Source organism: Pseudopipra pipra, chromosome 1, assembly GCF_036250125.1.
Source record: "Pseudopipra pipra isolate bDixPip1 chromosome 1, bDixPip1.hap1, whole genome shotgun sequence".
NCBI lineage: Eukaryota > Metazoa > Chordata > Aves > Passeriformes > Pipridae > Pseudopipra > Pseudopipra pipra.
This window is the reverse complement of record NC_087549.1, coordinates 108856408-108870244: the sequence shown is the minus strand read 5'-3', so window position 1 is coordinate 108870244 and position 13837 is coordinate 108856408. Positions and strand designations below refer to the sequence as shown.

Sequence of the window (13837 nt, the reverse complement as noted above, 5' to 3'; positions counted from 1 at the left end):
AAATATTTGAATGGGCTACGAGCTCAAACAGAAGCCACACAATTGGAGCAAATTATCTCTGCATAGCTCTAGGTGCAAAGAGTGACAACTTATTACAGGACAAGCTATGGAATTTAAGAACTGGAAGTTTTGTTGAAAAACATTTCAGTAAAACATGAGTAAATCAGAACAACAGTCTAGTATGTCTGTGTGCTCCCACTGAAAATATGTTTTGGTAATTTTCAATGATCTTGGACTGCATATTCTGTTGGTATGATTTTTTCCCCTAATTTATTATTGTCATGGAATGTAATACAGAAATATTTTCCATCATTTTGATGAATTTGGTTATGTCAAATCAGACCCAAAACAATGGAATTGTGTGACTGCAAAATTGTATCCACACCGTTAGATTTAGGCGCTATGTTCTGAAATCTATTACTGATTAATCAGTGACTCTATGTTTTGCTAGTGAATATCTGAACTCAACTTGGACTGTTTTCTACTGTGAATTGTAACTGTGTTTATCAGACACCCACTTAGGAGAAAAAAAATCCTTCTTTTCCTCTGTCTCTTTTTCTCTCTCCCTTGTCTCTTCTGACTTCTTTCTTTCTCTCTTTCTCTCTTTTTCCCCTTTCTCTCTTTCTTTTTTTTCTCCCTCTCCCTCTCTCCTTCTCTCTCTCTTTCTCTTTTTCTCTCTTTCTCTCTCTTTTTCTCTCTTTCTCTCTCTTTTTTCTCTCTTTCTCTCTCCCTTTCTTCCTGTCTTTCTTTTTCCCTTTTTCCCTTCCTTCCTTTCTTTTCTTACAAAATTTACAGAACTTGAATAAATGTAGCTAGCAGAATCAGTACAAGTAATTGATTAGCTCTTTCAGAGAGAATAATATCTAATGTTGTAGACTGCATTTTTAGTATGCACTTTCCTAAAATGGTTGACAGAACAAGAAAACCAAAGTGATCATGGTTTTGGATATGGTTTTTTGGAATCTCTGTGAAATAATTTTGCTGTTTAGATTATCTCCATTGTATAATGATATACATATGGATGCAAAATCTATTATTTACAAGGCTTCTGCTCACATTTGGACTGTTTTGCTGCCAAGGACTGCTCAGGAAGCTTTTTTCTTCTTTCTGTAGACTCTTTTAATAGTTAATTTCAGAGGAAAATGGAAACTTTATGCATAGTTTAGGTTGTGACTGAGGGTAAGAGAAAGAGGAAACTCAAATACTCTTTACCTCAAAGTGCCTTTTAATTTTTTTAGATGTATACCACTTTTGTTTTCCTGTTTTTCCACTTTTAGAGCTTCAATAAAATGTGTGAAAACATGGTGATATGAACCTGTAGGAAAACTGTCAGTACTTAATTTTTGTTCAATGTGTGTTATATGTTTATATTTCCTTTGGGTGTGGGTATCTTTTTCCAACTTAAGAACCAAATGTGTTACAAAAACAGGTGTAGTGAAAATAAGCAAGAGAAGTCTCATTTCCTTTGGTGAACAAAGTTCACAATTAGCTTGAGTGTAATTTTATGCATTTTGTACCCTATCAAACAGTTTTGCTGACAAAAGCTTGCTTTCTTGGGTTTATCACAACTGATAAAAGATCTGTGATGTCAAACAAGAATTAAGCTACACAGTAAAGGGGCAAAGAGTGGGTCAAATGAAATAACATATTCTAGATGTTATTCCTGCCAACAATTAGTGGGGAAATTCATTTTATGAAGCACTGTTTACAGACTGACATCTGGAGGACTTCTCAACTTGAATAATTTCCAATGTGTAGATTTATGTACTAATATTCCTGCCTCTTTTCCCCCCTTTTCCTTAAATATTTCACTGTTCAGATTTGTACCATTCAGGTAATTATGAACGAATGTGATTTATTTTTCTGCTGTGATTTCTTTTAGTGTTCCAGGTGCATAAAAACTTAAAATGCTTGCTAAAATGGACATTCAGTAAATACTTATTGAAATGAACACAAAAATTCAAAGAGTTTTTTAAAACTTAAAGTAGAAGTTCTGACCAGAGAAGTCAGAGCAGATACGTTTGAAGTTTGAAATTAAAAAACTTATAGTCCTAGTAGAAAAGAGTTGTGGGTCTTTTGTTTTGTTTGTTTGTTTGGTTTGTTTTGGTTTTGTTTTGTTTTGGTTTCTTTTTTTTGTTTGTTTGATTTTGGGATTGATTTGGTTTTTTTTCAGATAGCTGCCCTTCTGAGTTGTAGAATGTTTTGGAAGCACAAAATCCTGGCCTACCGTGGTTAAAATATTATATTCAGAAGTGTATATTTGTGCCTTATCCAGTTTCTTTTTCAGTCTAGTGAAAGTTTACTGTTTACTTTGAATGTTTCGCTTCTTTCACTGTGACAATTGTCTCAGTATGAGCTCCACTCCTTTCTTCCTGTGTGGAATCAGAGCGTATTGTCAAGGGTACTGATTGTTGTCTTGAGGAAGTGTACCTGTGCCTGTTGGAACAAGAAAATGGAATTTGCCATTAGTTCCATTGGAAGACGTGGATACCACTTGTGTTGAGGAAGGTTGATGTGTAGATGAGGGTCCGGTCATCCTACCTAGCCCCCTAGGCATCTGAACAAGTTAAGGGACATACATTTAGCAAATTTGAGTAGCTCCTTCATTTAGAAGGTAATGCTGATATTAGAAGAGTAAGGTAGAAATGAGGGGGCACAAAGACCTTGATCCTGTAAGCCTCATTTTCTCAAAAAAAGTAAAAATATCACTATTATATTGCTTTCCTATCTGATCACTCGTTTAAATAATTATTGTCACAAGAGTCCTGGTGAAATTCTGCCCCACTGAGAACAGTGCTTTTAGCACATGGAATGCCCTTATGAAACAGTAGTATTTAAAAAATACTATAAAATAGGAAACAGTTATTGGTATCCTTGCAGAAGTAACACATAATTACTATTCTTAATATTGATGCTGATAGTATTGCTCTGTGTTTTCTGTCTACATTTTCTTTTTATGTAAAATAGTCTGTCACTGGCAGCATTTCAGTCCTCACTATTCTCAAGTAAATAAAATAATGGAAGTTCATTTTGCTTCTGATTGCAATAACTTCTGATAGTATCATGACAAGTAGATCTCAATAAATCTCTCACATCAAAATCAAGAGCAGGAAGTCCTACTTCCTTTCAGCAAGTAGTGTGTTGTAGCTAAGGGCAAATAGAGCAAATAGACCTTTTCCAACTCTTATTTAGTTACTGTCAGCATTGATGACTAATGAAATATTTTGGCACCAAAAGCCATCAGTTCTCAAGGATATGTAAGTTACTGAATTTCAGGTTGTTAGAATGAATGTTATAAAAGTTCTTTTATTGTCATGTAGAAATTCAATAGATACTAATTGATTTGGTGAGTTTTCACTCATGCTGATAGAAAGTGTTATAAAACCTCTTAAAATATATGATGCCATTCTTAAGTTTTCTTGCTCAAAAGAACTATTAATTTTGTATCCTCTAGTTACAGATCAGTGTTTAATAGGGTAGATTTTATCTGAACAATAAGAATGAAAAATGTCTAAATTGACATTTAAAGCACTGGTTTCAGTTTCCTCAAATCTCACAGTTTACATTTTAGTCACAATTTTCAAATGGGAACAGAAGTATTAGTTTACTGATATTTATTTCCATTTAGCCTGTAGGTACATTTATATTTAATGCAACATCAGTGCATTATCCCAGTATTACAGTATTTTACTAGGAAGAGGTTTTTCTAATTTCCCATTTTCTCTTTCATTTTCATAGCAGGTATCCTAAATATTCAAAGCTGTCATGAGTCATAAGTCTGCACATTGCTGACACATTCACTCCTACTGTTCCTTTCTTAGTGAAAAAATTTGCTTGCTGTAAATCAAACATAAGCCCTGTGATGCATCTTATACTTTCTCTCAGGGTGTATTTGCATATGGTTGTGTCTTTCCTCTTCCTTAGGGGCAAAAGATGCTGTGTTAGTTCCTTATGTGGTAGTAATTAGTGTTTTCACAGGATTTGCTGGAGCTGTCATGCTTTACACTGGCTAGACAGGGTGGTACGTATCTGCAGGACATCAGGCATTGGTTTGCCAGTGCTTCTGAAACTGCTGGGGAAAATGCAACTCTCCTCCTTGGGACTGTGTCCTCATTTTTAACTGTTTTACTCATTTAGTTTGTAAAGAGAGAACAGCCTGTGTTCCTCCAAATTGGATGCACTGCTTATGGGGCCTGGAGTAGAACATGTCTTTTCAAAATAGAACAACTCTGACATAAAGGTGAAAAGTCTGTGCGCTCCATTGGGAGTTGATGTGCTGCTTATAAACACGTGCTTTCAGAACACAATAGATAAGTACATGGATTTGTTTGCTTGCTAGTGGTGATCCTGGGAGGGCTGTGAGAAAGAGATGCAGCTCAGCTGTGTATTGTATTGTTGGCAATGCAATTACTACAAGGCCGTGTTTTTCCTGTGGAATAGTGACACATCCTCCAGTGTACTGACCACAGCTGTTCTGAAATAAATTCACATCAACCTATTCCGCTGCAAACCATTGCAACTATCTTCAGCTGATACTACTGCTAGATTATCCCTCTCTTCATATTTTAAACATAGGCATTTAAACATGTTTGAAGAGAGCTGTAAGTAATTGTGTTGTCTAGTGAACTGCTCGTAAAGCAATATTGAAAAATACAAAGAATCTATTATGCCATACATTCTAAAATCATTACCAGTGCAGTGTGTTACTGGACACTGAAAGTGTCCCTGTATTTCCATATCTCTAGCACTAAGTAATAAAAATACTGTATTTAATAGCCCATCCAAAAAAAAAAATCATGTCATTCTCTGTGGTATGCTAACAATCTTCATAAGGTTTGTTGATTTTGTGAAGTTATTTCATTCACACTTAATTATTTTTATTACAAAAATAGCTCTCAGTAATGTGATCTTTAACACAAATCAAATTATTTTCCATGTTTTGTGTGGAACCAGTTTTACATATTCTGTGGTCTAAATACATTCAAACTTTTTTCAAAATGACATTAGTAGCGAGAAGTCATTAAGACATAATCAACCTTCTAAACAATAGCAGTAGTTTTCTTTAACAAATGTTTCTGTGAAGTGAAAGTAAAGACTATTTTAGTTGTATATGTTCCTGTCAGCTAATTTATCACCTCTTTTCCTCAATTATGCACCAGTGAATTTGTTTTGTTACACAAACACACCATCAAGTTTCTTCCATTTTCAACTAGGTGGCTGTGCTACAATCCCAGAGTCTGATTTAGAGGAAAGAACCGTTATACCGGGCTCTGCAGCAATGTTTTCCAGTCACGGGCAGATCACAAAGCAGAAATCCAAGCATGGTAAGAAAAGGAAAATTACATTATTTCACTTAGAAGTGTACAGGTCATCTTTTCAGAATGTTTGTGGACATATGAAACAAATGGCATGTGTTTCAGGCTTTGTTACCATAATTTTCAGTTTTTCTTGCTATAATAGTACAATGTGTAGGATTCTGAGCTTATTCAGCTTCTTCTGTCAAGAATGGTTCAACTGTAGAGATCAGCCTTGGAATTAAATAACTTTGCAGTTGAAAGGTTTTGTGCTACATAATATTTGAATGTGGAAGAGGTTTTATTTGTGACTTCTTCCACAGAGGCAAAATGAAACTGAGGACATTTTGATGTAATAAAGGCTTCTTTTTCTTGCAGTATGGTGGTTACACTTTGTGCCAGCTGATTAAAACATGGTCATTACTTATCTTTTGTGGGGAGACTTCCTAGAATTTCAGAAAAATATTATTGGATCTAATAAAATGAAATTATACTGGCTATAAAATATGTTGCATACAGTGATGACATATTTTCTGGAAAGACTTCATGCTGCCGGGAACTGTGATATAGTGTTAACATATTTTAAAAGCAACACTGTAAAGTAGTGCATTGCAGTTTAATAAAGTGCCTGGTAAGTTCTCAGGCTGTGACAACAGCAATTTCACCTTTTGCTTTACTATGTTGTACCTTCACTCCTCTTTCCCCCCTTCTTTGTCTGATTTTGTCCTGTAATGTTTAAGAGTATTCGAATGTTGTTTGTAAACCAGAAGTGTTCATTATAGATGGGTGTTGAAGTTAAGAAGAGCAGCTTAGAGGTTGCAACCAACAATAGTCAGAAAATCCTTATACAGCTGCAAAACCCAGTTAATTGAGTGTTTAAAATGCATTCAGTTGCATGTTTGCTCAGCTAAATGTTGCACAGACAGACAGGGAATTGGAATATATAGTATATAATGGTTAATTGCAATAGCAGAACTTACATTAGCAAATAGTGGGCAGGGAAGAAGGTTATCTAGTGCTGCAATGTATAATAATGCCATGGTGTAACTTAAACCACTAAAATTAGTATCTGCTCACAAAAACAACCTGAAAAATCCCCTGAAGACCTAAAGCTCTGACTTTCCTAGCGCACTGATTACTTGTGGTCCTCATGGACTTGAGATCATAAGAAGAAGGGAACCTGTCAAAGTTGACATACCTATATTTTAACCTTTGCCATCTGGATATATTAAGTACCCTCCTCATAATGGAAAAGTGTATCATCTCTCTGATGGAGGATACAATCCTGATAAAATTCCAACTTGAGGCAACTAGACCAGTAAATCACAAACATATGGCAGGTAATTCCTCTTCTTTGTCTGATGCTCCAGTCTCCTGATCAAGCACATATTTTTTCTTGAGTAGATAGTGTTCTAATATATTTAAATAACCTTATTGCTGAAAAGACTAGCCTAAGTGGAAAAGTGTAGAAATGTATTCATGAGATCCAGAAACAACAGCGTGGGGGACCTGCATATCCTACTGTAAGTCTTAGCCCATGATAAAAATTGAGATTTACGTCACATAGCTGGCTGTTGTTGCTTTGTAACTATAAAAGGCAGAATGAAAACTTTGAAAGCTTTTAAAAAGTCTTTAGGTCTACAACCATGTGTTATATGAGTGAATTTAATTCATTCATGGTAAGAATTGACTGCCATCTGCCAGTTAGTGCTGCAATATAGAGAACACCTAGAATATCTGCTGCTGAGCTGTCTGGAAATTCTAATTGCTGCAAGTGTAAGAGCCAAGGGAACTACTTAAACCTGAAGGTAACAGTAGGCATGAAATCACAGCATTTCAATGTTTTTCTGTACATGGTATTTTTGGACCGAGTTCTTGCTCAGGCACCAGAGACTGCAGCAAGACCATAGTGATTACAAAGAGCCCTCAAAGAATATTTTTTGTCTTATGTATCTTTTTATTTGAGTTTACATTTAATTTAACTATGTGCAGTAAGTAAGAGGAAAAAAAGGACAAAGTAAAGTAAAAATCATTTTTTCTTGATATATCTTCCTTCATTTCCTGATGGAGTTCAAGATAGATTTGGATGATAAGTTGAGAGGTTTTGTTTTCTTCTTCCAGATGGCTTTTGTTATTCATATCTGTAGCTATAAAGGTAGTTGCAAAGAGCAAAATTATACTGTCTTTAGTGAGGTTTCTGTGTTTAGCTAATATTTTTCATTGTGCTGTATCAGCTGAACTGATATGCTAAGCTTCTTTAATGTTCTTTACCAGAAAATTCCTCCAATTTAATGATAGAGGTTTAAATATATAAAAATAGGTGAAGGCTACAAAACCAGATAGATGAAAACTGAAGAGAAAAATCAAGGTCTCTTTGGGGTCTCTTCATCTCTTCAGGTGTAGTTTGGTATGCACATGGAAACAATATGTGATATCCCTGTATAGGAAACCTGAAAAGAAACATGTCTAATAATAGATTGCATTCACAGAGGAAGATGGAAATCAAAGGGATAAGATGAGCTTATAAAGTTAGGATATCCCAAAGGATTCTGTAGGTTATGGGAGAACTTCAGTTGGATGCAGTAGAGTACCATCTTTAGGTCTATAGTACTTGCATCCAGTAAAGGATGAAACCTCAGGACCATAAGGAGAATTGAACTTGATGTAGCATGTACAGTTTTGGGAGCCACGATATAAGAAAGATATTAAACTCTTAGAGAGCAGCCGAAGGAGGGCAACGAGGATGGTGGTGGTTCTAGAGGGGAAGCCATATGAAGGGTGGCTGAGGTATCTTGGCTTTTTCAGCCTGGAGAAGAGGACACTGAGGGGAGACCTCGTGGCACTCTACAACTTTCACATGAGGGGAAGCTGAGGGGCAGGCACCAATCTCTTCTCTCTGGAGACCGGTGATAGGACCTGAAGGAATGGCTTTAATTGGAATAGTTACTTAGGACAGCAGAAAATGACATCTAGAAGTCATGCTGCAAGTCTGTGCAAGGAGAGAAGGAATGGTTTTAGCCCAATTACAGAACCTCTTTGGAAGGGGAATTACTGGTTGTATGATGTTTTCTTTAAATTGCTGAAACAGTTCTCACTGATTTTTTTTCTTATTTTTTTTCCTAGTTCAAGTATGTTGTGACGCCATAGTAAAGAATAGGATCATGTTCACAATATTTTGAAGTTAATGATATTATTGCAGTTGTAGGAGAAGCTTAATTTAGACAGCTTTTACTGTGAGTGGGTACAAAATACTCCCTTGAACATTTGCTATTCCAGTGAATGGAAAATAATTCTTCCTTCTTACCCCCTCAAGATACTGAGTCTGTGTGCACTGCATTTGGAGGAGTAATGCTAGCATGATAAATCACTTATAATGTCGATCTTGGTTCTTTGGTTAGAGTGAGGACAGAGCAGCACAGATTGCATTGTGGGCTGCACATGCCTGGTAGAGAGTTCGAATATAATTTGAAGTTGTGTCTGTTTGTTATATCTTTACTTTTTCCACAACTGCAATACCAGTGCAGTTATGCTGACCTCTGCTGCAATCACAAGTACAAATGTAGTGGTTTTAGAATCTATGTAGGTCCTGTGGAGTTCCTTTCTCTTTGTTATGCTGTTCCCGCTGTCTTCCATTTTCTTACAAGTTATGAATTTCTTACTAGAGTTGCAGTTTGCTTGAGTGGTTTGATTTCAAGGGGAAGCGTGCTTTAATATTTCCGATGAAATGAGTTGAAAATGTGGTTTGTCACAAAGAGGTATAAGAAAGTTCTTGTGCATGCCGACTTCTTAGAGAAATCTCTAAGGGATGTGGCTAACAACATTAAAACAGCTTTTCTCTGAACAATTAAACTGTGCTGGTGGTGAGCTTTTGCATGTAATAACAACATATGCATTTATTAGGATATAGCCCTTAAAGTAAGTGTTCTGAATTCCTTATATGCTATGTGTTGCATGCTACTTAGTATGAAAGAGAATTTCCTAAAATGTTTTTCTAACCCCTATTCCTACCGAATATTTTACACAGAAAGGATCTGATTGATTTTTTTTATGAGTAAAGAACTTTACACTGGTAAATCATGAGTAACTGCACTAAACTGATAGAAAACCAGGTGAAAGGTTAGCATGAATAAGGCAATGACTGGGTTGAAAAAGTTATCTTTGGGGTTTTTGGTTGGTTTTATTTTGGTCTTTTTTTTGTGGAACAAGAGTGCTGATTACTTTGTAGTTTGCCTGCTCGTTCAGGATTTTACAACAGTGGGAGTCAGATTTGTGAAGTAGCGTGTCATGCAGGTATTGGAATTTTCACTACTTTTAAGACTTGCTTTTCCTGGCAGAATTTTTCACCAAAGATCCTGTAAATCTGTCCTGTAAATGATCTATCTAAACAAAAAAAAAGGTCTTTAATATATAAGGGAAATGTTTGCCTGACCTTGCCATGATAATTCAGAATAATCTTGTCTTCCTGAGAGAGCAGTCGAGCATGGCTCAGTATTTATATTTATTGTTTAAACACAAATATTTCTGAGAAGCTGTTCCTGAGACCAAATGAAACCAAAGGCCTGGTGTTTGGATTCGCTACTGTGCAGCCACTGTTTTAGTTAAATTCTTTGTATATTGCTGTCATGCAAATATTTAGATGACTTAAAGATTAAATTTCAAAGTTCTCATCTTCTATGATTATATTTAGTAAAGTAAATAAACTTTCATAGTTTGATGCTCATAGTATCTAAGACCAAAAACTCTCCCAGCATTTATATTTATGTATTGGAATAGATTTTTTAACTGTCTTTAATTTGAAGCATCTGGCATATTACTTTTGATTATATAGACAGGCAGCTATACATAGATGACTGTGAGGTTGAGCTATAAACTCCAGTAGAACAAGATGTTCTGGGCCAGATTTTCAAGGCAGCCTCCATAGTTGCACCCACCAGTGCACAGCTGCATGTCTTTTCCTGCAAGAATTACTTAATGTATTTTAATTTTGTTACTTTTTCTCCAGCATTGAATGGCAATATAAGTAGATGCTGTAGGTGCCATTTAAGAGGATCTTTTAACTTCACCCTTCTAATCAAAGATAGCTATCCTTAGTAGCCTAGAAAATTTTAGGAATTATCCCATGATTCCATCCCACAAAGATGCTTAGTTGCACAACCTTGTTAATAAACAAGATTGAAACTATTTTCCTTTAAAGGGTCTAGTGACATATTTAAATTTAGCAATGTGCTTAATTTGTCTTATGAATCAGAGTTTACGTGAACACACAACTGTGTGAAACTGCCATCTGTTAAGTAGCTCATCAAAAAGTGATGTAATTTAAGATGAAATTTGTGATAGTGCTTCATTTATTTGATTTTAGAAAGGAGTATTCTTAAACACTTGGCTTTGTACAAACAGTTAGATGGTAAAGAGCTTTTGGATATAAATTGTTGCCAGCTCTCCACTGAGTCTTTTTATTTTTATACTGTACTGTTCTTAATATTATCTTCTGCCTACAAAATTGAGGAAACACAGAGCCTTGAATTTGTTTTGAAGGGTGTTTAAATATGCTGTCAAAACTCTAAAACAGGTTTGTGGAAGATTCTAGATCAGACATGTATTGTTTATATATTGGACTACTAACTACTCTAAATTTTCAATATGCCTAAGTAAGATACAGATGGTCTTACTACTGTTATTGCAATTATCATTATTTGCTATGCTGGTAATCATTTGGATACTGATGTTCTTGCCAATTATAGCAAAGATATTTTCAATATATGTAGCCAAGCAGTTCACTTTTTCAGGTTAGACAATATAATAGGACAGAAATCAATTGCAATACTAACTGTATTGTACATGAGGTTAAACAAAAGAGAAATGTATAAATTAGACTAATGATAATTTTGGAAAAATGCACATGCTGTCTGGAATAGGATTTCATGCCCGTAATGAACTTTCAAAACAATCAGCTGAACAAATCAGTATTTTTGGCAGCACAGACTTTCCAGCTGTCCATGGCTACAGTTTTAAACCTGAAGTTTGGTTACTACACTCATGACAAAAGTAAGAACAACAGGTCTGACTTCAAACTTATTCTTTTAACTCATTGAAGGCACAGTTAATGGGACTCGTCTGAGGGGATAAATGTGCTGCTGACACTTTCAGTTTGGTTTCAAGCATTTCGATGAGTGAGTTGCAACACAGTATTTTTTCATTTGCTAACAAAAAATCTTGAATTAGAAAGAAGTCTGGTGAAAATGTGGAAACTTATGATGGCTTCAGGTAAGTGAAAGCTCCTTCAAGACCTAACCTCATTAGTCGCTCACTTAGATATTTCCCACTGCTGTATTGTGGTACTACAAGACTAGATTCTTGTTTCTTTCTGTATGGACATTACTATGCAATAGGAAAGATACCAGGAGTCTGCAGCTGTGCCCACCTAATACTTTAAAATTGCTAAGCTAATTGTTTCCGCAAGAAAAGGTGCAAAGAAAATCACTGGGCTACAAAAAGCCTATTTTTCTGGAGAGAGCTGAAGAGATTTATAGAGTTTTCTTTTCCACAGAGTCTGTTTTTCCAAAGAGCAGAACAGCTTAAGAGATTAATGTGAGAATTTCTTCATTAAGTCAATACCAAATGAAGTACAGTTTCTCTTTTAGCAGGAGCTTGTATATACATCTCCTCTGAAATGCAATATAACACATGAGAACACAGCAAGTCTTAAATATGTTCTGTTATTTACAAATTTTAGTTTATTATAATGTGTATTACTGACTGCAGTGAGTAAAGAGATCAGCCAGTGTTTGCCCTGTACCATTGGTTGTGATAGTGTTTTACAAAATATTTCCATTCAAAGGTTAAAGTCTGATTAATTCTGCATTGTTTCATGACTGTCAATGCCACAAAGAACTAAAGGGTACCTTACACTCTGCTTCATGGGTTGTCTCAGAATTTGCTGTGGTATCTCAGAAGAGGTATGAAATGAAGAAGTCATGGTATAGAAAGCTTAAACCTTTTCCATTTTCCTTGAAATTCAGTGGCTTTAATGGAAAGAGTTTTTTGGGGTTGGGGTTTTTTTTGTTTGTTTGTTTTTGTTTTATAAAAAATGAATTCAAAAGCATTCCTAACATTATTAGCAAAAGATTGCTATTGTTGCAGTTAGGGAGCAATAAAGAGTGATACAAGGTATAAGAACATGCTCATGGCCATATCCAAAGCTTTCTGGAACCTGTGAAAAAGCCTTTCCTTAATTTCAAGACCTTAACATGAAAACTCTTAATGGATAATAGAAGATAAGAAGCACATAAAAGATAGGTTGAGAAGAAAGGACATGCTAAATATGGAACAAAACCAAAAATCAAATCTAAACACATTTTTGGGAATCATGAATAGATCTTGCGTGCAAGAAAGGCGAACTGTAGTACAGTAGAAGGAATCAAAAAAATAGAAGTTTAAAAGTTTTTTGTGTGACTGAATTTTGGTTTTCATATTTCCTTGTCAATTATCTTGCATAACTATGAGCTTAGGACATGTGATTGTCTGTCACTAGGATTCATTCACTCACTCATCTTCCACCAGTGAAGATGGGCAGGACAGAAACTTGTCTGACTTTGCTGTTATTTACTGCTGTTTACTTTTCCTCTGTGATGGTGAAGGTTAATGCTGTTTTCCTTACTAGTGTCTGTAAGATTTCTTGTGTTGTTTTTATTTCTTCACACCAGTTATTTCCTCCATCATATTAAGTGTTTCCATCTAAAGTGCACACTACAAATATGCCCACCAATTTTTTTTTCTGATTGATATGAACTGCTGGCTACTGGTTTCTTTAGCTATCATGAAATCTTTTCACTGAATACTCAATAACACTTGTTTCTCAAAACGTCTGTTTTCCCACCTAATGCTTTACTGACTCTCCAGTTCTCCTACACAAATCTTTGTATCTATTTTTTTGTTTAACTGGGAAATCATAATTTTGTTCACAACATGGATAGCTTTGAATTTCATATATTGTTTGGATTAGTGTATTATTCCTGGGTTCACTTCTTTTGACAGATCTTTGTTGGTTTATGAGATAGTACACAGGTATCTGTGCTACTTTCTTGACATTATAGAAAAGTATCTATAAAATTTACTTTGTGCTGTTGATTCTTTGTTTACTTGTGTTACATATTAATGATTCCTATAGTTCTTCTCAGTCTTTGAGTAGTATCAACATTTCATGCTGTTCTAGTTTCTAATGAGTTATTATTATTAAAAAAAAAAGAATATAAGTACAGAGAAACTCATCAAAACATTATTTGAATGCCCGCCCAACATTCCAAGGCAAGAAATATTTAGAGGCTGCCAGGTATGTTATTGAACCCTCCTCAGTTTTTCATAGCCTGGACAACACAGTTGGCAGGAAGAGGAGAATACAGACACTTTTGGCTTTTCCCGTCCATCTTTATATAAAAGAGACAGTTAAATGGGAGACATTCAATAGCACAAAACAGAGCCAAGCACTCCAAGATCTCCTCTACTGCTGAAAACCAGTACTGCAAGTTTTAGGAAATCCCAAAAAG

General features: G+C 35.3%; 1 protein-coding gene across 3 annotated transcripts in view; it reads left to right on the top strand.

Moving 5' to 3' along the window:
* Positions 1-13837, top strand: part of BBS9 (Bardet-Biedl syndrome 9) — a 280340-nt gene that overhangs the window by 165309 nt on the left and 101194 nt on the right. For 2 of the 3 annotated variants that reach the window (XM_064670327.1, XM_064670315.1), the window contains one exon: positions 5214-5324. The exons of the other annotated variant lie outside the window; for it this stretch is intronic. In XM_064670327.1, the coding sequence (XP_064526397.1) occupies positions 5214-5324 (111 nt within the window). The remainder of the gene's footprint in view (positions 1-5213; positions 5325-13837) is intronic. 3 annotated transcript variants of the gene reach the window in all.